The sequence below is a fragment of the Lissotriton helveticus genome, chromosome 7, assembly GCF_964261635.1.
Source record: "Lissotriton helveticus chromosome 7, aLisHel1.1, whole genome shotgun sequence".
NCBI lineage: Eukaryota > Metazoa > Chordata > Amphibia > Caudata > Salamandridae > Lissotriton > Lissotriton helveticus.
The window spans coordinates 1,297,127,094-1,297,154,968 of record NC_136068.1 but is presented as its reverse complement, the minus strand read 5'-3'; the positions used below and the strand labels follow the sequence as shown (position 1 = coordinate 1,297,154,968).

Here is a 27,875-nt window from a genome sequence, read left to right as displayed (position 1 = left end):
CTGAAATCTCAAACTCCCGAATATCTATGTGCGAATGAATCACTGCCGCTTAGAGCTCGATGGTGAGAGGGGACATGAGGGACCCAAATCACCCAGACAGCTGTTGTAGGGGCCTACTAGAGCAAGGCGAGCCATTGTTAAAAGTGGCGGGCGAAACCAAACTTGCAAAGCGTTGAGAAAAGGCCAATGTATGGCATCAAACACCTTTTCCATGTCTAATGCTAAGAAAATATGGGGGTCTCCTCTCAATTCCACCTCTGACATCTAGTTATGTAGGTGTCGAAGCTAAAGCCTCATAGACCTACCTGCTATAAAGTCAGACTACTCTCTGTGGATAAGCAGGAAGATCACAGTCAGGGGTCGTGAGGCAAGAATAGTAGCCAGTACATTTACGTCAATATTTAGCTGTGAGATGGGCTGGTAGGAGCCGCAGTGAGTTTCAGGCTTACCCTGTTAATGAATCGCAACAATGGTTGAGCATTGCAGATCCGGTGATAGCATTCCATTGTCTGTAGGGGCTAGCAGATTTGAGAACCTAAAAACAACTCCATCAGGAGGCCATTTAGCCCGACATATTTCCCGTTTTTTGTTTGACAGTGGTGGTTGTGACTTCTTCTAGGGTGATACCGCTATCAAATGCCATTTGATCCTCAGGGGGCATCACCGGTAGGACCATCCTGGACAAGTATTCAACTTTACTAAGCTCATCCACCAACTGGTGGGCCTTATAGAATGAGGCATAGTAGCCAGCAAAGGCCTCCGCAGTGGCAACGTCAGTCTAGACGGGGGCCCCACTGTCCATGATTTTGTGGATCCAGTGAGAACCCGCCCTCCATCTACCCAGTCAAGCTAGCAACTTTCCTGCTTTGTCCTCTGCATCAGAAAGACTGCTGTATGGCCAATAAGTGACTGCAGGCCTCACCTCTGGCCATATCTCGGTACTCCCGCCGGAGTGTCTTGAGGGAACGCAAAACTTTGGGATCAGTACGAGCTGCGGGGGAGCTTTCATGGGCCAGGATCTGCTTTTCCAGGCCTTCTATCTCTGCAGGCTCCCTTTTATTTTATGGACCAGGGTAGCTTGCATCTTGTCTCTCAGCACTGTCCTGGTTGTTGAAGGCGAGGTGTTGCATAGACACTAATCAGTATGAAGGATGTCCTGCCCAATTATCCCTGTACTTCTACATACCTTCCGCCCTTGTCTGTCCAAGTTCTGGACACATGGAACACATGGAACCTGTTTTTTTTTTCTTCAAATATCTCTCCCGAAGCGTGCCATCTACTATTTCTGATCCACTATCTGCTGATGTTGCTGGGGTAACTGCCTCTCCAAAAGCTCAGGCTTCCTATCTCTTCTGCATCTGGAATTCCAGTCCAGGGTTCAGTCTTGTTGCACCACCACTCGGACACTGGAAGTCGATCTCCTTCTCTGCCTTGTCTGCGGGAATTGCGTTGTCGCGTTTGGCATCTCCTCTGTGGCTACTTCGCGTCGCCCTCTGGACTCTGGCCAAGGGAACTTCCCTCACCATGGAATTCGAGCCAGTCCCATACCTCTTCCGGGGTGGTGAAGAATTGTGCACACCAATCGTGAAGTACCTTCAGGATTGGGAGGGGGGTGTATGGTCCCCGTACTTCCAGGGGCACGCCCTGTATTTCCACCTTGCACTTGGGTATTCTGGGTTCACTGCAAGCTCCGGGGGAGGGGGGTGACACTGCATGGCCACCTCGTGGGCAAAGCAGCGTCAAGCGGCTGGTACCGTTGGAGCCCCGCAGAGGAGCTGGATTGACCACTCTAGTCCGGCCTCCGATGATTCAAGAGGCGCCCCGTAGTGGGCCGCGTCCAACATGGTCTCTGTAGCCTGCAGGCCCCTGCACCACAGCCGAAAGTCCGTGAGTCGCAACCCTTGGAAGGTCGCCGGTGCAGTTCTCCCAGGCCGTAGCGCGCCTCAGGAGCCCCGGCATCTGTGGGCAGGTTGCAAGGCCGCCACGCGACCCTAACTTCCGGTTGGGCCGTGGTCAGATACTGCCATTATTCCTCCGCTGCTCCAGCGGCCGATAGAAGGCCTCCATCATAACTGACTCTGGGGGCAGAGGAGGGGCTCACTTGCTCATGGCTGTCCGGATCTCCTACGGCTGCACTCGCTGCACCACACCGATGCGGCAGCCCAGCCGAGCCATCCGAGTTTGCCAGAGGTGTGGATGCATTTCGGTGGTCTGGGGCCTCAGTGGGTGGGAGGATGGTACAGGATAATGCAGGCAGGCCAGAGCTCCAACTTATCACACCCGGTTGGCCATCTTGCTAGCCACACCCTAAGGATAGGCACTCTAACTATAGGCAGCCAAAAGAAAAGACTATGAATCAATACTTAAAAATCTACTCAAATCTTAACATAGCATCCTCCCCGCAAACTCTGGGCAGCAGGGAAATCCTAAATGTAAAGACAGTTGCTGAGGGATGCTGCTACAACACTTCAAAAACAGTCTTAAAAGAAAGCATAGTTGGAGCTAGAAATTGGCAAACAAAGCTTCTTTAATGGCAGACTGATTCTTCCGCACCTCACGCTAGTTTCAGATATATCAGAAGTCCTTGTGCAGCAAGCCCTGGCATAGCCGTCAAGTGATGCCTCTGTGGAGCAGATCCTAAGCAAAGCAGGGGCTGGGCATGCGCCAAGTAATGAAGTCCAGAAATTCGATAGTGATATTTCAAAGAAAGTCTTTATTTTCAAACGGTTAACTCTCACGAGACAGGAGTTTTATAGTCAGCCAGCGCGCTTCGTTCTCACAATGAGAACTTCATCAGGGCTCATAAGATGAGTAACTGAAATTGATGTAAGGTTGCTATACAATGTTTCACTCCCCACAAGTCTAGCAGGCGCAGTGTAGAGTGTACAGGGGCCAAATAAGGCCTGTTTCCAAAGAGGTCTAGATTAGAGCAAATAATTGCAAATGATGGGTAATGTGGGTGTTCCAGGCATTGACACTGGAAACAAACAGGATGTCCCAAGGCTTTGGTTGGCCTAGAGTAATTCTCAAATTGGACGGTGTCAGGTTGGTCCGAGTCGGTTGAGCTAGAAATTCCTGACTTCATAGGCTCTGCAAATCCTGAGAAGGAAGAAATAAAAGCTGAACACTTTACTTATGCAACACACTTGGAGAACCCTTCACTGACTTAAAGAATGCCATTTTAAGCAAGGAGAAAAGGTTGATTGCCTTCCTTGCGCTGCAGCTAAAACCAAGGGAGGGTAAATCCGCAATCAGACAGGGGTGCCTCCTTTCACCTTTACTTTTCTTATTACCGTAAGAACCACTGGTACCTGCCATACAATGATCTGAAGACAACTTGTACCATCAGGTGCTCTCGGCAACAACAAAAAACAATAAAAGTGCCCACTACTCCAGCTGTAGTGGAGCTATCCCTAATTTCACTTTAAATCCCACATAATAAAGACCCCATCCTTAACAAACCCCATCACCTGAGTGGGATTGAGAAAGTTATTAACCAGCTGTAGCAAGACAATGGCATCCCAAACCTTAAATATTAGGACTGCTTAGAGACGCTCCTCATTTACCACTTTACCACCCCCCACCTCACATTCCACCCCTCCCCCAACTGGGGAGGACCCCAAGATGCGAATACAGGATTAAACCCTGATGCAACTTCAAATACCTAGGGGATGAACGTGATGGGAAAGGCCATGAAGCCCACAGCTTTGCATTGAAAGGTCACCCATGTCTATATATAAAGCAGAGGCGAGGATTAGAGTGCCTGCACCCCTGTCATGAAAAGGGGTCAAATCTCAAGGCGGGTTAAACCCCCAATTGCCTGGGATATGAAACCAAGTCACACAAATGTTTGGAAATCCAGCTATCCATCTGGAGCTTCAAATAGATTCCTGTGTTTTGATGTATAGAAAAGACTGTGACCTAGGTAAATGGGTTATTTATATTGATATAGATCCGGGTGAGGGGGCAAAGCCAGAAATGTAATGTTATTAAAGGCAATAATAGGTTGCCGATCTTCTGAACCTCGATTCTCCCTCCTGTAGGTAAAAGGCAGTTCTGTTTCTTTTTATGCCAAAGCGGTTTCAAATCTGGCACCTATTGAGAGTGGACTGTGCCTTTGGATTATTCTCAGCTTTGGTTCTGCTGCTTGAATCTGCACCCCTCTTTATGAATATCTTCTCCCAGTGAGAACATGTTTATTGAAGGTTCCCTGTAAGATCTGGAGTTGGGGGTATAAGATCTGGAGTTATGGATAGATTGCACGTACATTTGTCCCTCACCATGGTGCTTCTGCCTCATTCCTTTTTAGGTCTCGCCTAGCGATGCAGCGCGATGCAGCGCTATGCGATGCTCCCGAAGCGTGACTTATTGTTGCTGTGTAGACTGCGAAGTGGGACACTAGATGTGCACGAGCTTAAAAACCCATTGCAGACAATGGGTGTGAACGCACGCTTTAGCATACATGGCCAGTGAACGCGCACGTCTCTTTTCTCTCGCTCTGCCTCGCGCTCTGCCTTGTGGTGTACCTTGCGCTCCGCCATGCTTTCGGTTTCGTGTTCTGCTCCTAAGACACTCTGTTCATTACGCAGCAAGGTCAGGAAGGCGGGAGAGCTGCGTACTTGCAGTGTTTTTTATTTTATTTTCCTGCCTTTCTGCAGTTAGTCCACATTAGTGCGATATATTATTTTGCATTTGCTTTCTCTCCTGACATGTGCGCATAGTGTTTTGTACATTATACGCTTTAGGAGACATGAGCGGTGAGCGCGCCTGTCTCCTCTCACGCTCCGACACGCTTTCACTTTTGCGAGAGCGCCTGGACAGCCCATGTGCACGCTAAAGCAAGAATGCCTCCAAGTGCTGTAAATGTCAGCCCCACACACTGGGCTGCGTAGGTCTCAGCTCGCTCCCTCTCTCCCCCTCCCTCCCTGTCTATGCGCACGCAGGACAGGAGATATGCATCGCGTGCTTTCACTCACTCCCTCCCCAAGCCCCCCCCTGTCGGCTCCACGGAGAAAGCTTTTTTGTTCTTGTACTAATAATATCCACTGCTTAATTCAAATAATGATTTGCGTTAATCATCTTAAACGTTTTCCGTCAATGTCTTCCTGCATTCAGAACACAACTTTCACGGTCCTGGTGCTTCCTTTGGAAAAACATTGTTCCAAGTGTGTTAGCCCAGCTTTCTAAATTCGGACTTAGCAACGGTTTATAATTACCTCAATGCCTAAGCGCTTCTCTCAGCACTCTGTATGTGGCAAGCCTGCGTCTCCGGATTGACCCGCCTCGGGGAGCGCGCCTGCTTTCCTCCCCCCACCTGTGACGAGGCCGCTCCTCCCAGGCTCCTACTCCTGCCTGTGCCTGCCCTATCCCGGAGGAGGCAGCAAGTTGTGAGCCAGGAGGATCCCGCCCTCTGTGTCAGCAGCCGGATGGAGGAGTCGGGAGCTACTCGCTCGTAATCACCCCTTTGCTCGTCAAACGCCTCTGCCCCCCCCGCCGCTCGCCCGGTGTGTGCGGGCGGGTGGGTCTGGCCCCTTATGACCCGCCGCCAGGCCTCGACACCCCTTTCCCTCAGCCATTGATACCAGCCCGGGAATGGGAGCCCCCTGAGCCTGCAGCGTGTCGGGCAAGCAATACAAGGGGCATGAGGTTAGCTGCTGCATTAAGTATTTCATCTTCGGCTTTAACGTCGTTTTCTCGGTAAGTTCGGTTTCCGGTGCGTTCACCCCCCTGTTGTGTTGCAGGCATTCTGTTTGGCTGGTGAGTGCCCCAGGGGTTCCCCACCATGCCCTTCTCGGAGGCTCAGCAGCTGCCCTGGAATCAGAAGCTCTTCCCATCCCTTTCCCTCGTCCCCAGTTGTTTTAATGTGTTTTGAAAACCTGCAAAGGATGTGTAAACCCACACTTTGTACTTATAGTCCTTGCTTACGAGAAGCAAGGCTGCTAGTAAAACGGGCGCAGTTACTGCCAGTCTTGGTTCTCGTAAGCAATAACTAAAAGTTCTGAAAAGCATTCCAGGGGAGATAAGCCCAATTTTAACTAACATTTTTAACAATATGTTCTTATCGGGAACTTTTCCCACCGTTTGGAAGGACGCAATCATTCTTCCTTTGCTAAAAAAAAAGCCAATTTAGATCCGTCCACTACTAGCAATTATCGACCGATTGCAAGGCTTCTTTTCCCGCCAAGATGGTTGAGAAAATTATGAATAACCAACTCATCCAGGAGAATGAATTACTCGACCCTTCCCAGTTTGGTTTCCGCTCTAGATATAGTACGGAGACAGCTCTCATCAAGGCCACCGAGGAGATCAGGGCAGTGATGGATAAGGGTGGTGCCGCTGTCCTGATTCTCCTCGATTTATCAGCGGCCTTTGATACCGTGCATCATGACATCCTACCACGCCTTGAACGTCTGGGGATTAGGGACCTTGCCCTCTCATTACTGTCATCTTTTTTGAAGAACAGAAGGCTGAGAGTTTCCCTCGATCACTATCAAGCAACCCCCTATGTACTACTTTGTGGGGGTCCCCCAGGGCTCGTCGTTGAGCCCTACGTTGTTCAACGTCTGTCTCCGAACTCGCACCTTTAATACAGCAGTTTGGTTTCAAACTGACATCTTATGCCGACGATACTCAGATCGTCGTTGCGGTGCATAAAGACACCTTATCCCCAGCAGCACAGTTTCAATGCTGCATGAGGGAAATCAGTCTCTGGATGGGAAGACACTGTTTAAAGCTTAATTCAGATAAGACCGAAGTGGTTACCTTCTGCAACTTACAGCCAAAATGGGATGGGCTATGGTGGCCAGTTGAGCTGGGACAAACTCCTGAACCAGTGGTGAAGGCCAAAAATCTTGGAGGTCTGATAGATAAAGGTCTCTCCTACGTACATCAAATTAACGCCACAGTTTCAGCTTCTTTCTACCTGCTGAAGAAACTTAAAAAGGTCCTACCATTTATTCCTCAAGATCTTAGGAAAAAAGTGGTGACTACTTTGGTGCTGCCCAAGCTGGACTATTGTAATGGTTTATATCTCGGGTTACAGAAACAACATTCTAAGAAGCTCCAGATGGTACAGAATGCTGCAGCCAGGCTACTATTGAAGATTCCTAAGTATCAATCGATTAAAGAAGAGATACGGAATCTCCACTGGCTGCCTGTGGTGCAGCGTTCCAAATTTAAAGCACTCTGCATTGCCCATAAATCCTTGAATGGGGCAGGACCGGTACCTTTGAAACATCTTTTCTCATGGTACCACCCAGGTAGGCACTTAAGATCAACTAATGCCAGATTGATGCTGGTTCCTAAGATCCGCACTGCTGGCTGGGGAGGCCGAAGTACGGCCTACTGTGTAGCAAAACTCTGGAATGCTCTCCCTGCATCTTTGAGAGGACAGAACTCCCTACTTTCCTTTAGGAAATAATTAAAAACCTGGATGTTTTCAAACTAATCTCACTGTTCTCCGTGGTCTCAGGTACTACTCTGGTCTAGCTCCAAGACACCTCCGGGTATTTGTGCGCTCTATAAATCTCTCTAACATTAACAACAACATTAACATTAACAAGTACAAAGTGCTTGTTTGTGAACCGTTTTTTTTTTAGGAATGGACATCTATCTTGGAGAGGTGCACTTTAAATTTAATTGGCTACCATGTCATGAAGTATGCCCAAGTAGATGTCATTAGATTGGGGCTACTACAAAGTCATTACGCAAATGTATGCATGTGTGATGATGAATGCAAATGTATGCACCATCGGCCCTTGAACATGTAAACCAACCAACTACTTCCTTGCGGAGCACAGGGTGTAAGGACCAGTCATTCCTTTGTGTCCACAAGTCTTTTGCTTTCATTGGCTTCGTTGTGTTTCATTGTCTTACATACTGAAATCCTTAGGTGCTCAAAGGATGTAGATTGCCTTGCATGTTCTATATTGTGAACATAAATTCAAAGCCAATGAAGCAAAGAGATTTGTATGAGGATCATCCTTACAAATAGTAATATGCACATAATTTACCTGCACTGTATTACCCAGGCATGTGAGAGACTGTATGAGTCAGATCTGAACACCATCCATGCCCTCATGAGCCATGACAGTAGCCTCAAGGGTTGACACAAGCACACTAATAACCAAAATTCATGAACACTTTAACGGCTTTGTCACATATTCCAATTAATACAAGGGACTTGTAACATCCTTATGCAAATGTCAAGTATCTCAGTCATGAACGTGAGTCTGCCTGTCTTATAAAACTGAGCCCAACGTCTCCTAATACAATGTTCATGAAAAGCAGACCATGTGCGGGTCTGGATTGTTGCCAAACGTCTCTAAGTAGCAGAGATTTCAAAGTCATTGTCTAGTACAACTTCATGAGAAACAATATCTTTTTTTTCCCTTGCACAGTGCGTAGCCCTCCATACTATAGATGAAGCTTGCATGTATGTGTTATCCTGTGTGTACTGCTTTTCCTAACGCGTGCCCTGGATACATGTTCTTTCACGTGGTTCTGTGTATGTGTGACAGTATGCATCAGCCTTGTGTTTGCCATATGCAGGATACCAGTCTGTGCACATCTCTACTTTTAGGAGTTGCCTTTTGCGCTTTCATGCTTTGATGTATGCTGTCTGTGCCTGTAGTGTTGCTTTTGCAGCTCTGTACATTTATTGCAAACTGTGCATGCACTATATCAACAAGCATTTGCAATGAAATAGGTCTTGCATTTGCGAGAGTTTAACCACATGAGCGCTAGCGAAATTCTGCCCCTGTGCTCGTTTTTTAAAAAACCCATTATTCATGACGAGCTGGGCTCGTCATGAGCGTGCGAGGAGGCTACCTCATGACGAGCCCAGCTCGTCATGAGCGTCGAAGGGGTTAACTTATTGGCATTGTAAATGACAATGCCTTTTATTTATGTTTTAAAAACCAACACATAAATAAAAGGCATTGCCATTTACAATGCCAATAGCTCAAACTCTAAGAACTGCGAGACCTATTGCATTGCAAATGCTTCTTTTCAAATGGGTGCTTTTTTAATGTGTCAAAGCCCCTAGCTACAGCTCTTTCTGTTACAGTGTTAATGGCCTCAAGTGCCTATATGTAATAGAATATGACTAGAAATATGGCCTGTTTTTGGCCTTATCGGTCACCCTGCCTCAGTCTGTGAAGTAGCTGTATTTTCCACCATAATTTGCTAGTTCATGTCCAGATTTTCTCTGAAGTTGAGTGTGCTCTTGATGGGTATGCTTACTGGAATTCAATGAAACTTCTTGTCTTATGCTAAATCATTGCTTCAGTGTGGTTCCAGATTTTTGGAGATGAATCTAGCCCCTCAGGAATATTAAAACCAAAGCCACAAATTGAGGAGCTTAAAACTATTTTGCAGGGCAGGGCCCCAGGTCCTTCCAATTAGCCCTAGCCAATGAAACCCTGTTTTTAAAACATTGAAGGTTGACCTGAAATAGAAGGTTTTTGTCCTCTAACATTAAGTGGTGTGCCCCCGAAAACTGGAAAGACTCCTTCCCTTGGAAAGAGATCAGCCTATTACTCAGAGCAAAATAATAGTAACTGGATAGGTGTAGAAAATGGAAGTTTCTAGTAACCCATGTCTCTGTTGTCTTTCATACAGTCGCTCTTCCTACGGTAGGCAGACATGGAAAATAGAACTCTGTATGGAATGACAGGTCCTTTGTGTAGTAGCGGAAATTTACAGGATATCCTTAATCACTGGAAAACGAACAAGAAAAGTATGTCACGGTAGTAGGATATCACCATCTTGCACAATGAATAAGAACTAGATACTCACATGAGAAATGGTAGACAAAGGCTGGATTCTCACACAAGGGGTAAGGTGCCTTGAGCAGATTTTTCGATAGTGTCTGTAGCTCTTCTCACTTGTTTTTTTGTTCTTCCTGTAGAGCTGGCTTTGGCTCTCTCACTGACCCTCTAGGCCTGCACAATAGCATGTTCACCCCCACCCTGATTCACCAGTGCACACCCGAGCAGAAGAGGAAGTGGTTACCTCTGGCACTCAAAATGGAGATCATCGGCACGTATGCGCAGACCGAGATGGGGCACGGTTAGTTGAACTACAGCAAGTTTACTGGGAACCAAACTCTTTCTATTATTTCAATTTAAGGGAACCTCTATTTTGCAATATGTCATGGCTAAGCGAGGCTTGTGTCTTAGAGGTGTCAGCCATGTTGCATTGGGGACAGCAAAAAGTAATTTGTCTGAATGCATCCTGATGTGGGATACGACGAGTCTTGGCCTGTGCTTAAATTGATATGCAAAGTACTGAGGCGTAACGAAATATCTCAAGTACACAAAGTGTAAAGGTTTATTTCATGCTTCCATTGGGGATCAGATAGGCGTATGGGGTGATTCATCAGTGGATACACATATGGCTGTATGAAGTCTGATCCTCGCTCAGCTTACAAAGTCACCACACCCCCTATTTTATCTTATGCAGAAGTCCATTTCAAAACTGTGTGTCCCTAACATGTTGGGGCCTGCATTACAGAACTTCTTCTCCCTTAGGTGTGTTCATGATCCATGCCAGTGAGTCTGCCTGTTGATGTGTGTATGTCGCATAGGTTTGTTGATATCCCTAAATATGACTGCAGCATTGCACTTGTCATCGAGGTACTTAATGGTGTGTTTTATCAGTAAGTAGCCTGCATTCTGAGATCAGCCTTAAATGGCTTCACTTTTACAGAGTATGATCCAAGTACTGACTCCTGCCACCCTTTGCTGTCTTGTTCCTTATGGAATGTTTATTACTGGTTAAGACATCACCTCTTCTGTGATATTGTTCACGATACTCCAATACCTCATACACCCCTGTGAGAGATCAAAGTCAGGATATCTAGGTATCTAGGATATCTAGGTATGAGTTTAGTTGTGAGTATCAACTGGGCTGGGAAGTGCTGTAAGTTTTCGTTCTCTGGAATGATCACAAGCATGAATTCTGCAGTGATTATAAAGAGACCTTTGAATGACTGCCCATTGACATTGGCAATCTTCCTTGTAACCTTGCTTTTCACCATCTGTCTGGCTACAAATGGTTAGACTCGTCATCCCAGAGACAGCTGGTCTAGAAGGTCCAGCGCCATAGAATGATATACATAATGGCTTCTTTTTTGTAATGCCATTCATGTGCTACCTTTAAGATCAACATTGATTCATATGCTATGTACCTTCACAAGCTGGTTAGATGTTCCTCCATCACACACCAGAGATTCGAAAAGGCAGGGCTTCTCAAAGAGGAGGTACAATCACCAAGGATTGACGCTTTGTGCACATGTCTCGGTCCTATGGAAGGCCCTCTGCTTCTATAAGGGCAGGGGTCTCCAACCTTTTCTGTAATAAGAGTTACTAATGTTAAGTGAATTATTCCCAAGCTACTAATATTATTAATGCTGTACTAATGACCACAAGTGATCAGACAAGATTACATTATTGGCCACCATATGCAGTATTTTCAGTTGTAATCATGTCAGTGCATCAGGCATGGTTGTCAAGGATTTGTTTTTGTGGAATGCCTTACATGGGTCATACATAACAGCCGTAGCTACAATGCCCCAGGCACCAAGGTAATGTTGCGAATACGTTCTCCCAAAAGCACATGATTTTTTACTCAAATATCAGCTTTAAATATATTTTTCAAATTCAACAATTTTCACCAAACATTAGCTTATGAGTTCTGGAAATACACAAATGTTCCTCCCTTTTAGATTTTGATATACCAATATTAATTTAGCCAAGCAAAGCTTCTAATTTATTAGGCTGGACAGCACACAGAACAGCTGCCAGTAGCTCACAAGCTACTCGTTGGAGAACCCTGCAGTAAGGGGTGCAGAGAACTACATTTGCTTCCACAAAATTCTGTAAACCTCCTTTAAAGCAAGCCTTTGCGTACTTCATTTTCATCTCTGTTTCAGTACTCAAACAGATCTCTTGCACATCCAACCACCTCAGCCTCTGGTCCTATTCCTCTGCTCCTTTCTGGAGCTCTGTTTACGTCTAGAACATACTTAATAAGATGTTTTTATCTTCGGTATCACAGTTTAATTCCAAGTAGACCCGTAAGTCGACAACCTAGCCAGTAGACCTCTCTTCACAGTTATTGTGGCACTCTGCGTGTCCAGGGAGGGTTCAACAGACGAGGAGAAGGGTATTTTCATAGAGAGGAGAGAGTCTGTTTAATTTGAATATCGGGGACAGGATTGTCTAACCTATACACAATGAAGAACTGCAAGTGAAAATAGGAAAAACATTTTCTTGTAAGAAACGGCAGAGTAAGTCACAAAAAGTCTGTGCAGGTCACCAAATAGACACTGTGTGAAACAAGATAAATGAGCTTCAGAAAAGCTGGAACGTTTCTGTACATGACATGCATTCCTCTCGCTGCCTGGCCATGCCCACTCTGTGGTTTGTCAATCATACAAAAGGTGGTAGGAGGAGGAATGCTTGCACATTGTTTACCAAACTGGCAATTACTGGGGTAGCATTGCAACCCATTGTTTTTCACCCACTGTGCCACCGTAGAGAAAGGCCCACCTTATGCACATCAGTACTGTCCCTGCCCTTCATGGGAACAGTCCATCCAGAACTGCCAGGTGAAATCCCTTCCAGAAGGAAAATCAAGCAACCCCAAACTGTTTTCGGCTTTGGTGAGCATCATTGAGGTATAGCTTGAAACCTATGGCACAGGATGAACTGCTCTCATAAGGAGCAGTGCAGATGGCTCTGCCATGCACTGACACCACCAGTCATTCGACCAAGGGGATGGAAGGCACCCAGAGATGAGCCCTTTAGTCTCATCAGGGGTGAGCTTTATGTGACTATCAACCATCCTTTGTGCACTATCAAGAAGGCAGTCAAAGACCTATCTGAGCATTAGGAGACTCCAGTTTATCAACAATTAGATGCCTTCTTGGTAGCAGTCAAATTATGTTAATTGCATCATGCAATGGAAGTGATTCTTCAGAGTTTGTCTTCCTCCTGATCGCAAGTGAAACGATGTTTCTGCATCCTACAGGTTCCACCCTGTCCTTTTAATTCAGAAATAGTCAAAGAGTTTTACAAACTTGTTAAAAAGCTGAGGAGACAAATGTGATCTTTGCAGAACTCTTCATCTCCATCCTCCTTTTAGTGCCATGAACCAATCTCAACAATTCTGATGTGGTGGATCTGTCAACCAGGACATACATCATAATGTGGTAATGTCTGATGCACTCACTTTTCCCTTAGTCAGTTCAGTGAGACCTTATGATCTGGGATACCAGCAGATTGAGCATTACCAAAAATATAACTTTTTTCCTTTAGCCTATCCGTGTTTACTGTTTCTTTCTTTATGTAAAACTTCTCCCACCAGTCACACATTGGATTTTTCTCCCCTTTGAGACCCGGTTAGTCCCTTTTGTTGGTGTCCTTCAGGTAGTACTGGATCAAGTCTGGATACCCCCATGGGTGATAAGAAGGGGTCTATAGGTGGATGGTGGGTGTATTTAGGGGAATAGCAACCAAAAAAACAACTGTGAAGCTAATACAGGAGCTGTAGTGCCCAAAAGTGTTGCGAGGAAATGTAGCTTTTGGTTTTGTGCTCGTAAGCTTTACTGGTGAGAGAGGGTGAGTGCCTAAAACTCATCCTAGTACTGTTTTCTTTGTATTAGAAATCATCAGTACACAGGCGAAACTGCCCTATTGATGTCTCAATGGAAGGTATTGAGGAATAAGGAGGTGGAATTAAAATTAATATTCTAGGAGCCCTTTAGAACCACACACATAGTCTGTCTCCTAGACTGCACTGCACCCTTTTGTCAGGTTTTGAAAAATGCCCCTTTGGCTTTACATCCTCTATAACTCGGTGGATTAAAAATGAATTTGTTTTCTTTCAAAGTAGATTGTATATACACCTTTCAAATTCTAAATAAACAGGTATATCTCAGTTGGATTTTGTGTCCTGATTATTTCCATTTTTGCAGTATATGTTTTAATCAGTAGGGGCTGAATTGTTTGCTATCTCCAGTAATGGCATTCACTAACTCAACTTGTAGCGCACACTACACCATCTCTTAGCACTGGACTCAGGGCCGGCTTTAGCACTGGTGGTGCCTGTGCAACAATGTTTTTTGACGCCCCCCACAGATTCCCTCACTACCACCTTTTTAATAGTGCCCCCTCAAGTCTCCATAACCACTCTCAGATATATTTAATTAGTTATATAGTGCCACCTATACCAGTGTAGGATGTCGGGGCACTTAAACATCACACACACACATACATTACACATAGACAATCAATCATATGTGTATAAATCAGTGTATAGGAAATGTTACATAAGCTAGAAGACTACAAGGTGAGTAACATGTCATCCATACTGGCAGACAGTATGGTTTAAGAGTGCTAGGTCTGGAGAGGCACAGACTCAGAATTTAAAACATAACTCCAGGGTTGGAGCTTACATTTAATAATTAGGATTTTTTTTTACCGAAATCAACCAGTTTTGACACATTCGAATAATGAAAGACGCAGGAAAACATCATAATGCTCTAATCTATACCTTGACAGTTTGCATGCAGCTCTTGAATGACAGTTATTAGCTCACTGTTCCATGTTAGGATTTTAACGTCTACACTGCTAGTAACCAAAGAATCTCTCTAATAAAAGCACTGACCTATTTAAACTATCTGCACTTTGTGATTGGCATGGTACACATTCTCTGCAGCAGGCACATTAACACACTGTGCTACCATAAAATGAGATAAAACTTCCACAAGACAAAACTCCTTCTATCTCCAGGAAGAACATGAATCACCAGAGTTACCCTGACATTTTTATTGTTGTATGAAAATTGCAGGAGGCCAGCAATGCGGCAACAGTTGCTTTTTAAACCATAAAATCCTTCCAAACACGGCGTCCCCTCGAAGAGTCAGCACCCGGTGCGGTGGCACCGGTCACACCGCCCTAGAGCCAGCCCTGACTGGACTCAACTACTTTGAGAGCCAAATCAATACAGCCAAGACTTGATCTACCGCCTTGAGGACATCAAGGTTGGGGACCAACTAGATCTCCAAGGAGAGCAAATTCCAATGAGTGACGGAAGGCATAGTAGGTAACACTAATAACAATTAAAAACTCTGCAATTACCCTAGGACTTTCTAGAATAAAACTGAGTAACCTTATGAAGTTATAATAGTTTTTGTCATGTAGACCACTTGGGCTTCAAAAGTACTTCTATCCTTAGTTAGCATATTCAGATGTTGAGTTGCCCATATCCTCCGTTGTAAACCTGACGTTGTTTAAGGTGGTAGTAACACATTCAGGCCTGAGTGCTGTACGATATTTGGGCACCAGCATGTTAGGAAATGTAAGCTCAGGGTCCCGCATTTAGACCCTGACACAGAAGGGGTATCTTTTCCATGTTTAGGTTGTGGCTGCGCGGGAAGTGTTTTTTAAAAATGTTATTTAATTTTAAAGGTATTATATAGCTCTGGCTAGACTCGGAGGTATCCAAGCGCTTTACATGAGTATCAGACCATAGTTGCAGGTTACATCGTTACAAAGGTAACACAGTTATTAGAGCTTGGCAAAGATAGTTACATGTAAGGTCGAGACAAACAAAAAAGGACATATACGTAAGGGAAAAAGCAGGCAAGAGGAGAGATTCAGGGCATATACGTAAGGGAAAAAGCAGGCAAGAGGAGAGATTCAGGGGAGGGGATAGGAGCAGGAGAAGTAGACAGAGAATGGAGGAGGGAAAGAGGAGGGGCGGGTGAGAGACACAGCATGGAAAGAGGAGGGGGAGGGTGACGGGGACACAAACTGGTAGACGAGTTAAAGCTGCGTCCAAAGTCCAGTAAGCTGTGATACCAGGGAAAGTGGTATCATTTCCTCTTCTCTGTTGCGAGAGGCTCCCTATATTCAGTGGACTCTCTCAGAGGGGTCTCTGAGACTCCAAGGCTTACATATTGGATCCTTCCCCAAAAAGGGGAGAGGCAGTGTTTTGCAAAGGGGTGCTATACCATACCTCTACTGTGAGTGGCTTCCTTGGCGCTGTAGACTCTCCCAGCGGGTTCGCTGAGACTCCAGAGTATACATATTGGATCTTTCCTCCCCTAGGGGAGAAGAAGTGCTTAGTCAAAGGGCACAAAAGGGCAGGGGCTAGGTGGTGTAGCAGGCAAGGGGAGAGATTTAGTTGAGCGGGGATAGGAGTAAAGGAAGTAGACAAAGAAAGAGAGTACTAAATGGGAACAGGCAGCATCAGTTAGGGGCACAGACTGTTTTCTCTCTGAGGCCATGAGTTTGCCCCATCTCTAATGTAACAACCTAGCACAGGCCATTCCAGAAGCTTTGCCGTCCAGGACATGAAGCACACAGTTTGTAATTCAAATTATTTTTCACAATGCAATGTGTTGACTTCAATGCATTACTAAATTCCTCTGAAGTGGACTGGTATAGACTATTGGGTGCTCCTTTCCAGGTTTCTCTATTTTAGCTTTGTCATAAAGGCTGTATACTTTGGTATCACTGGAGTAGCGGGTAACTGCTTAAGCTGTGTTATATCTCTGACTTTAAGTTGTCATCCTGAGTAACTTAGTCTCTCCCTCTTTCCTCTTCCGTAGAGTGTGCCGCGGCAATCTCACTGAGCCTTTTAACCTACATTCCGGCATGTTTGTCACCAGCATAATAAATCAGTGCACCCCCGAGCAGCAAGAGAAATGGCTTCCACTGGCCTCCTCAATGCTTGTTATCGGTACCTACGCCCAGACGGAGTTAGGGCACGGTTAGTCCTTGTGAATACACAGTGAAATATTCTGTCATGCTGACACCTGGTGGTGTGAGACTGCGGGTGGGAGGGTCACAGGATGGAATGGTCACAGGATGGAATGGTAGGCCATGGGGTATTAACAAAGTCACCATCACGTAAATAGCCAGTCTATGGAATGCACCCCTTGTCTTTTTTTCTTTCTTTGTTTTTTTTTGTGTGTACATTTATTTCATGATTTGTTGTTTGCGTTTAATAATCAGACCTTTAATATCGCTGTCTTCTTGCAGCTTAACTTCTCTAGTAGCTGATTCCCACATTCTTCTTCTGGCCTTAAGGTTTACCAAACCATGTTGGCAATTGTTCATTAGGGCCTTCTAGATCATTGTTATTGCACCCTTAATTAAAAGCGACCTTAGCATTGTACTGTATAGGGTGGAGTATTCTGAAAGACTCAAACTTACGTATTGTGCATTTCTGTATAACATTTCGGAGCTGCTGAAACGTGAAGAATTAAGAAGCGCTCCCTTTATGCTTAACATCTTAGCTGGTTGAACAATTTCCTTACTTGTTGTTCCCCAGGGAATGTCTACTTCTGGACAGACCTGTTAGGTCACAGGGTCCAAACCCACAAATACTGAATGCAAACACAGTTGTATGAGATCTCTTTAACTGAAGCCCAGTTACAAGCCATTAAGCCTGCCCATACTCTTCCATACTGGCATAACCACAGCAGCATGTGTAGCTAGGTCTTCTACCCCATCTCACATTTATCAGTGTGTGGCAAAAGTCTATTCATTCATAATAGCAACACTGATGTCTAACAGTAAATGCAGATGTGGGGAGAGGCATTCTTCCAATGTAGATGTTCCTACAAAGGGCTTAATGGGAGATTCCGGGTGCCCAGATCCCAATCACGGAGTAGAATCACATTTATTTTCTTGAAAAAAAATCTCTGGTTACCTAGAATGGGTTATTCTGTGGCACATAATGGAGTGTTAAGAATGCGCTGAAAAAAACAATAGGAGCTTCCCACCATGTTGCGTATGTTCTTTAGAGTGGGCCAATAGTTCATTCCAATGGCATATTTTGAACCTGTCCTTAGAGAAACTATGCATAAATACTTTAATCCCTCTGTTGCACTTCAATCGGGGTTGGTAAAGCGCAGCTACTCACCCATGAGGGTCTCAAGGCGCTTGGGACAGTGGGGCGGCTCAGTTGAGTTCTGGGGTAATCCAAAGAGCCAAGTCTTGAGGTCCTTCCTGAACTGGGGCAGTGAGGGGGCTTGCCAAAGGGGGATGTTGTTCAAGGCCTTGGCTGCGAGGTAGGAGAAGGATTTTCCTCTTGTTCTGGTCTTGTAGATGCATGGGATGGTGGCCAGAGAGAGGTCGGCCGATCGGAGGTGTCTTTTGGGTGCGTGGTAGGAGAGTCGGTTGTTCAGATATGTTGATCCGGTGTTGTGAAAGGCCTTGTATACGTGGGTGAGGAGTTTGAAGGTTATTCTTCTTTTGACTGGGAGCCAGTGGTGATCACGTAGGTGTGGGGTGATGTGGGTGAGGCGGGGGAATGTCGAGAATCAGTCTGGCTGCGGTGTTCTGGACGGTCTGGAGTTTGCAAAGGAGTTTCTTGTTGATTTCGGCATAGAGAGCGTTGTCGTAGTCCAGTCTACTACTGATGAGGGCGTACTCTACAGTGTTTCTGGATTTGGATTGGGATACATCTGAATGTATTTTCGAAGCATGCAGAGGATGTTGAAGCAGGTCAATGATACGACGTTGATCTGGCAGTTCATTTTGAGTGATGAGTCTAGTATGATTCTGAGGTTTCATGCCCGGTCTGTTGGGGTGGGGGGGATTTCCGAGGGTGGGGGGGGCCACCAGGAGTCATTCCATGCAGAAGGGTGGAGCCCAGAATGAGGACTTCTGTTTTCTCTGAGTTGAGTTTCATGCAGCTGTTCTTCATGCAGGTGGTGACGGCTTTCATCCTTTGTTGGAAGTTGTGTTTGGTGATGTTGGGTTGGTTGGGGAGGAAGAGGATGAGCTGGGTTTTGTCCGAGTAGGAGACTATGTTGAGCCCGTGGTTTCTGATGATGGTTGCGAGGGGGACTATGTAGATGTTGAAGAGAATGGGATTGAGGGAGGAGCCGCGGGGCACTCCATAGTTGGTCTCTGTTAGTTCCGAGAGGTACGGCGGGTATCTGACTCGCTGAGTTCTACCAGTGAGAAATTAGCGTATCTAGTCGAGGGCCTTGCCACGGAGTCATGGAGTCTGGTGGCTAGAGTGCAGTGGGAGATGGTGTCGAAGGCAGTTGAGAGGTTCCCGGAAGATGAGGGCTGTCGTTTCACCCTGGTCGAGGCGGGAGTGGATGTTGTCGGTGGCAGCGAGTAGGGCGGTCTCCGTGCTGTGGTTGCTGTGGAATCTTGATGTGAGCTAAAAGAAACGACCAACATACTGCAGGAAAATGGAATGTAAATCAACAAACATCTGGAAAATCCATGGCATCAAAGAAGAAATAAGGGAATACACTGTGAGGTGGTGAAGAGCACAGTAAAGATTGAATATCCAGAAGCTTTGCTGTACAAGAAAATGAGATTTGACTCGCCTTTAACTACAGTAAGAAAGAATCTAATTGGGAAAAATAACCATTCTACCACTATAAGAGATGCTATCGTTTCCAGACTAAGGACCTTCATACCGCCTACGTACCTTCAAAACCTCTATATTCGTTGTATGGCCCTGCAGTTAGCGTGTATCCCCCCCTCTTCCAAAATGCCGGCATCCAAATACCAGAGGAGGCAGAAAAGGAAAACTCCAGTTGGACGCGAGTAGCCAATGCTGCACCGGACCCGGCACAAGCTGGCACATTGGAGGGTTTGCTTGGGACTATTTTACTATGAAGAAGTTCAGCTTGTTCCATGTATTTCTCAAACTGGAGGCAAACATCTGCCGAAAATAAAGCGGTCAACCCTGTCCTGTACCTTTAGATCCTGGCAAGTAGGAGTGCTGAGCAGCGAGGCTGAATGAACAACCCTTCCCCTTTGTCCCAACAGCAGTAAATGCAGAAAGAATATGTGCTCAAGGGTGTGCCGTCCAATCAAAGTATCCACTCTTTCTATCTTCTTTGTTTTGGCATCAAGACGGCCACCCGTTTTTTAAATCCCAAAGGTCGGGGCCAAAGACGAAGCAAACGCGTTTCGTTTCCCGATGTAAACTTCTTCACAGATGTTTACATCTGCGTGTGGCAGGTTGCAGCTTGTATGGCAATTGTGACTCGGATCAAGCTGTCCTCTATGGGGGTGGCGTGGCCTTAGACCCAAAATGATCAGGCGTTTGAAAGAAAACTGGCACCCCGCATACATACAGAATATTCATGTATGGCGAATCACATACTGACGAGAATCTTTTCATGGCAGCACTGGCTTTGTACAATATGAATGCCCTGAAGAAGTTGACAGTGTTAAACGAAAAGCGTTGGCTTTTTTCTTTTGCTGTAACATTTTTGATTAACGAAACCGTGTGACTCTCTTGATATGAAAATAAAGACGATATGGAACAGTGGATACTTTGATTGGACCTCGCTACTCTTACTTTCTGTTGGTGCACCACTATATATGTTTCCTTTTAGAGTCTGGATAGGATTTGCACGGTACTGGCATTGTGCACACACTGCAGCTGTAAGCTAGGGTACCATTCAGACAAGTGTCTTGCTTTCCCTGTGATCTGTGTCCCTGCTCCAATGTGAGCACGGTTTCGTATGGAATGTTGCCCTCTTACTTGGAGTGTAAGCCTCAGAGTTACACCAGTTGAAACCAGAGGCTGAGCAGGGAAGCCCTCTGCTCCTGGTGTGGGATCCTGTGGGTACACTCTTTACCTGTACCTGAATCTGATGTTTTGTGAACCTATCTTGATGCATGAATAGGGAGGCTGCGTATTTGTCTGTGGAATCCAGTTTGGTTACTAAGCACAACGGACTTCACAACTCTGGTGAAGAGATTAAATAATTCATACATGTGAAAGAAATCAAAAGAGGAAATAGATTCAATCTTTGGGTGCCCTACCACTCGCTTCAACATCAGACAGCCTCATGGTGAAGCACTAGTAAAAAGAGATTAACTAAAAGATCCGAGCTGCCGATCGATTTCTACCAGTGCTTCGAAAGAATCTGCAGACTTCCGAATACAGCACTTTGAAGTGGTGCTGGAAGTGCAACAAGGTGAAAAGATGCAGGCAAAGGGGGACTGGGGAAAAGATGTTAAATAAGACTCCGCAGAGGCACAGGGTCAACGCGGAGCAAAGTGCAGAAGAAGATGGAAGTGCTGGTAGAAGAGCCTACTGTGGAACATCCCCGCATACTACACAAAATATATGATGCCCCTCTTCACCAGATAAACCCTGCAGCCCTGACTTTGCTGTACACCTGATGACCTCCTCCTGCAACCTACATTACTAGATACACCCTACACCTTGACACACACCTAACTCCAACATGTGCACCATCTACACCACCACCTGTGTTCTGGTCCTGATGCCATACAATGGCATATATACACAGAACAATGAATGAATGAATGTGAGAGTTTATAAAGCGCACAGCTACTCCAAAAGCAGTGTCCCGGCGTTTGAGAATCACAAGACTGCTGACAAAAAATGGTTTAGCTCCCAAAGAGCCACGTTTTCAGCAGTTTCCTGAAACTCGACAGATACTGGGAAAGTCTGAGGGGCAACGAAAGTTTATTCCATGCCTGTGCCCCCAGATGGCTGAAGGATTAACCCACCCCACCCCCCACGTGCCAGACGCACCTTAGGGACGCATACAGACGCCCCAAAGCTTGATCTGAGTGCCCTTTTTGGGGTGTACCAGCCAACACGTCTTCTGAGGTAACTAGGTCCCTTACCGTGAAGAGCCTTAAAGAACATTACCAACCCCTTAAACTGTATCCGCTCCCTGCCTGGGAGCCAGTGGAGGGTCTTAAGATGAGGTTCCATATGGGACCTCTGTTTTAAGAGAAGAATAACCCTGGCTGCGCCATTTTGCACCCCTGAAGGCATTGTAGGAGACAGTCCGGCAGACCTAGATAGAGGATGTTCCCGTAGTCCAGTCTTGATTTAACCAGTGCCTGGACCATGGTCCTCCTACATTCCAACAGAAGAAGTGGAATGAACTTTCTCACCATCCGAAGTAGTCCAATACAGGTCCCAACAAAGGCCTGAACTTCGGTGCGCATAGAAAGTGCGTCATCAATTCGGATTTCCAAGTTTCTAACTATAGTTTGAGCCACACTGGGAGGAAAAATTCATCCGGCCACCATTGACTCCAGTCCTGCACTGTGGGTTGGCCAAAAAGGACAATTTCTGACTTGTCGGAGTTGCACTTCAGCTGGTTTTCCTCCAGCTTTGCCCCCTGTATACTACATCAGCTTTTTATTAGTTACAATATCAACTATTCCTTACACTAATTCCTATATTGTCACATACAATCTGCACCACGACCATCACCACCTGGTTCCCTATGCACTACACTGGTATTACACCACCACTTACACTCAGAACATCTAAAATGTAAACCATACACCACTCACTGACCCTGATGTGTTTTCTTTACTCTTATTTATTGAGGAGGAAGAGCATTTATAAGGTTTGTATTTAATTTGTTTATCTTTTTTGTTTTATAACCCAAACGTCGATACAAACATTAAGCCATTCTCTGGTCATCTCATAAATAACATATGGGTGGTGAGGTACACTTATGAGTTTGGATATATACAACAAAGAAGACACATTCACGGCTCCTTGTATAATTTTACAGCTATTTATAGTTCTCATGCCCAATGTGCATATTAGTTTCTGTGGAGGATATTCAAACAACAGAAAATTCTGTGCTGAGCAAACATATTGCTGATATTAAGAGTATTGTCAGTTTTAGGAGAATAGATTTCGAGTACAGTATGTATCACTGGTGGCTGGCAATTGAGGCGACTGCACATCTATAGAATATATTACAGTTATTCAAATTTTAATTGGTAAATTCTATGGGTGGCTGTGAGAGTAAGAGAGTTGGCTGTTCTGCCGTATTGTATCTGCAGCTGAAATGGGTGGGCTTTGGGAGCAATCTTGAATGTAGTTAGCTGAGATGTGTTCAGGAAAGGGGTCCTAAATGGATGAAAGAGATAAATGGTGCAAGCTAGGAGGTGAGGATTAAAAAAGTACATATTTGCAGTGGGGATGTATTTAGTGGCGAAGTAAGCAAGAGAGGTGCTGTGGAACATTTTGAAGACCTGAGTTAGTATCTTTTATAAAGGGCCCCATTTGTTTTGCCAGATACCAACTTTAGTGTTAATAGGGAGTGCAAGGTGTGTCTGGTAATGCTAGAGGGGTCATGCAGCAAAATGTATGACATAGCCAAGCCAGAAAAAGGAGTATTTTTAAGGCCTGCTAGGAGGCTGGATAGTTTGTTTTTTTTTCTCCAAAATTATTGTACCTACAACCTGGGCGCGCTGTCTGTAATGAAGATGAACCCCTCGTTTCATGTTGGAGTTGACGAGCAAGCCAGGGATTTTGGTTGATTGCGGAGGGTGGTTGAGTGACCAGTTGAAGTAGACTAGAAGCGTGCAAAGTAACCAATGCAGATGATGCCAGAAAAGAAAGGGGTTCTATATTGGGAAGTTCTAATTAGTAAGCAGAGCGCCTTTCTTTGTCGCTATTGGTAGTCGGAGAGTCAAGACTCAGGGTAAAAGAAGAATGATGGGAAGGTGACGCATTTCCATGTGTTCCGTAATAAATACCAAAAGATCATAGAGACAGACAGAATACAGGAAATAGCGAAGTGAGCCAAAACTGAGCTTCTAGGGATGACTGAGTGGAAAAGTGGACAGATGGGTAAAGGAACAGTGTGAGCGGTATGATGAGAAATTGCATAGTCGAGGGCCAGTGAAGCATAACGCGAGTCGGGTAGAGTGAGTGACTGTTGAATGACACTGATCTAGAAGACAAAGGGTGGAGACTTGGGCCTTATGGTGTTTAAGGATGAAAAAGTTGAACTTCCTTATAAGATCAATTTCCATCAAATGGGGTGTGTGAATTTATTTGTTGATTCATAAAGTCATACTTGTTAGGATGATTAAATACTAGCTGTTCTAGACGACTAGGCCTGGCATAGACTGTAGTTCTACCGCAACTGTAGTTCTACCGCAACTACTCTACTACTCAGCATCCCGAACCCCTTCCCCAAATAATTTTTCCGTTGCCTCAAAACAAACATGCCCTGCCTGGCATTGGCAGGCAAGCATCTCAGGGTGAAAAGGGAGATACTGACTTTACCATTCAAACACTGTGGGTTTAAAGCTCCAGACATAAACTAATACTGTCTCTGTGCTCAGGCCCACTTTGCCTTCTTCTGGCACTTTCCTGTGCTATTTCAGCCCTATTTAGCAGTGGAGGAAGATGTGAGCAGCCCCCTCAAGCTAAACACTATGCTATGTTTGAGCACAGACAAGCCCAGAGGGGAGATAAATACAGTACATGTTGGGCAGGAGATCCTAAATAGAAGTGCTTTACTCTGCCACTGTAACCCAAGCCAAAACCCAGGTCTTTCACCACCGACTTGCGAGCCCGTGGCCTTCTCTTAACTCGCCATGCTCAAGGTAACTACATTAAATGACTTATTCCCTAATGGGAAGGTATTAACCTTGAAGTCTCACACAAAACATACCTTGCTCAATACATTCCTCAATGTCCGGTTGTGAAACGCAAGCAAAACCATCTATACACAATTCCTTGCGCAACATCCAGCCTTCGCTGTATGGGAGGCCTTCACCAAAAAGACGAGTTTCTAGAATATATATAGGGAAAGACAAAAGAACACACAATTATGTGACCACAAAATCAAACAATATTGGGAGACTTATGTCGCTCACCTCCATCACAGATGCGCAGTGGGCATCTCGTTTCCGATTGACTGGACAACTGCCAACTACAGACTCTGATTGATGCATTTCAGATCACTCCCCTGTATCACTGGGGTGGATAGGTGTTTGGGGGTTTTCCCCGATTTATCATTCCTGGGAAAACATTTTCATTGCACTCATCAGCATGATGGACAATAATATTTAGCCAACAGTTGAAGTTGCCCTACTGGGGTATGTACAATCATTTCCCCCTGGTCGGATATCTCTCAGAATGGCTTTTGCTCAGGCCATTGTACAGCGTCTGCTCTCCTGGCTGTCACAGAACACCTCAGCGCCGCATTCGACACAGTCTCTCATCAGATCTTGTTATGCAGTTAAAGAAGCAGGTGTTGTGAGCTCAGCTTTGACCTGGTGCCCGTCCTTTCTTCAAATAGGACCTTCCAGGTTATAGCCCCCCCCCCTTTACCTCTTCCGTACCGTGCCAAAAGGCAAGGGGTCCCCCAGGGCTCCGTCTTTAGCCCTTTGCTTTTCAATCTTTACGTTCAACCCTTGGCAGTCTTGGCAAGGAGCAGAGGGCTTACCATTGTATCATATGCTAATGATACACAGCTAGTGGTAGCCCTCTCTTACTAAACTGGGAGTGCAGCATCTAAGTTTCGGGAAGATCTCACGGCTGTTGCCGAATGGATGACTTATAATTGTCTTCAACTGAACTCCAACAAGTCCTGTTGGTGGGCAATCATCAAGAGCTATGGGGGACTGGTGGTGGCCAACCATACAGGGATGCACACCTACTCCTAAGCAGGCGGGGAAAGATCTGCATAGATTCTGGTCTTAGTTTTCAGCTCCAAACCAAAAAAGTCGCAGGGACCTGCTTTGGCATACTTAGGGGGCTTAAACTGCTGCGTTTTGACCCACCAGTCAGGCAAATGATTATCCAGGCCTCCATTCTATCTAGACTTGACTATGCCAATGCACTGTACCTAGGGGTGAACAAGATTGAGACCCTGAGACGGCAGCAAGTCCAAAATGTGGCGGCTAGAACCCTGTTGGGCCTTCCCAGAACCTGGCCCACCACTATGGCCATCCGTCGGTTGCACTGGCTCCCTGTTGCCAATCAAGTGGAATTTAAGGTACTCTGCACTGCATTTAAAATTCTGAAACTCTCCTCTCTGGCCATCCTGACCAATTTGATGTCACCTTACCGCCCTATGCGCCAGCTTCGCTCAACTGAACAACACCTGGTTACTGTGCCTCGTACAAGGAAGGTGGCTGCCAAGGTCAGGAATGCTTTACCATACTCCATTTGTGCTATTGAAAATTATTTGGTCTTTCGCAGAGCAATTACAACTCATCTCTGCCCCACAGCCTAGTGCTTTCTCTGTTTCCCAGGCTCTGTTTCCTGCTTCAGCACCAGGACACCTCTTTGCTGGGGCAGCTGTGCGCTATATAAAACATATTAACATAATATAACAAACTGAAAATTTCCGGCGTTGCCTCTCCTGCTAGCTAAAAGAAGGGTGGCAATGCACTGGGAAAAATGTCCAACCATTGACCTCACACTGACTTCAGGATATGGCCTACCGTAGGGATCAATTGGAGGCTTATTTGGTACCACCTAGTTCCAGACATATAGGCTCCACTACTTGCTTACTTGTTGAGAGATGATGGACTTGCTGAAATGGCTGACAGCACCCATGAGACCAACCTCTGACCCTCACCCCACTAAGTTGCAAACTGTAGAGTAACCCCAGGGTAGCATATTCCACCTAAAAATAAAACTACAGCAGAAGTGTGGTGTAACTCTAGTATACAGAAAGTTTCTTTGACCCCTAAAATGTTACCCAGGAAGCTAATTATAAGGAGTGCATAGTCCTTGTGAGTTGGTTAATTAAGTCCTATGCAACTGCAACTGTTTGAATACTTTAGAATGCATATTGCTTGTGATGAGACTTTAACTTACCTGTAAAAGTTGGTTGTACCTGTTTTGCAATATATTAAAAAATAATTTGAAAAAAACACTAGTTCTAGTATTGTGGAGAAGGAAGGTAAGATATTGTTTATTAGTTAGAAAGGGAAGTGGATCAGCAGTTGGCTGTATGAGTAGTTCTAGGACTGCTGCAAACGTGAAATATTGGGGCTAGGTAAGTGACAGAAGGGTTGACTGAAAAGAGGGATAAGGTAGGCCAGGACGCTAGGAATGACTTCCAGAGGCACTATAGTTTGATGAGTGAAGGGGTTGAAAGTAGCATAGGAATGTTTGGCAGATCTTAGTAGGAGGGTGAACCCTTGGTGTTTTAGGGAGAAGTTAGTTAGTTTGGGCTAGTTTTTAAGCTTTTGGAAACTATAACATTTCTACATTGCAAGGTATTAATTTATTTGCCTCTCTGAAGGCGTCATGGATGTTAGTCCACTGGATATGCCGTTGATTGTAGAATGGCAGGTGCTTGAATGAGAAGATGTTAAGCACCCTCACCTCCTTTACCCATGGCGATGTCAATTTTCTAGCAGTAGCTTACTACCACGTCACCCACCATGTTGCAGTCAACATGATGAATATGCTTTAATTTCCTGATGCTTTGCTGCTCTATTCTGTGAGGCTTGTGGACTTATACAATTGCTTAACATTTCCTGCAGTGCTGGGTGTCTTTGCCTTCTGTGGAATTGTTTTCTGTGTAGGGACAGCACTGCATCCTAAAATGGGGGATGACTTGGGTTTTCCTGCACTCTGTTTGTGTTGTAGCATTGTGCTGTGTTTCATAATAGGTGTGCATCACCCAACTTGACGTTTTTAATACCACTGCTTGTAGGAGTCTGGAAGCAAAGTGTTCGTGTGTGGTAATGATGATACACATGTATGCCCCTGTGAGATGAGAGCAAAATGCCACATTTATACCTTTGGAGAAGGCATAATGTATCTACAGGTGGTTGGATGACCGCGTTAACAGAGATATCTCGCATTCAGGTTTGGGCAGACTGAGAATGTCCCGGCACGGTACCAGGAAAAGCGCAAGGTGTGTGATCGATTCCTCCCAATATCAACATGCAGATGTAGAGACGGACGAGTTTAAGGCTATGTAAGGGATGTGTATGCATTTTGCACGTCTCTTGTTTCTGTTGTGGGCTTTGTGTGATGAGAAGGTCTTGTTAGAGCTTGAGCGTGGAGCTTCTGTTAAGACTCACATCGAATGTGGTATTTAGAGACTA

At 45.4% G+C, this 27,875-nt stretch overlaps 1 protein-coding gene across 3 annotated transcripts in view; it reads left to right on the top strand.

The window, feature by feature from the left end:
- Window positions 1-27,875, top strand: part of LOC144770227 (peroxisomal acyl-coenzyme A oxidase 1-like) — a 214,853-nt gene that overhangs the window by 101,750 nt on the left and 85,228 nt on the right. The window contains exon 3 of one of the 3 annotated variants that reach the window (XM_078654562.1): window positions 16,622-16,782. The exons of 1 other annotated variant lie outside the window; for it this stretch is intronic. In XM_078654562.1, the coding sequence (XP_078510688.1) occupies window positions 16,622-16,782 (161 nt within the window). Of the gene's footprint in view, window positions 1-9,910; window positions 10,072-16,621; window positions 16,783-27,875 lie in introns of all 3 variants that reach the window. One more of the 3 variants, XM_078654561.1, reaches the window with a different exon arrangement.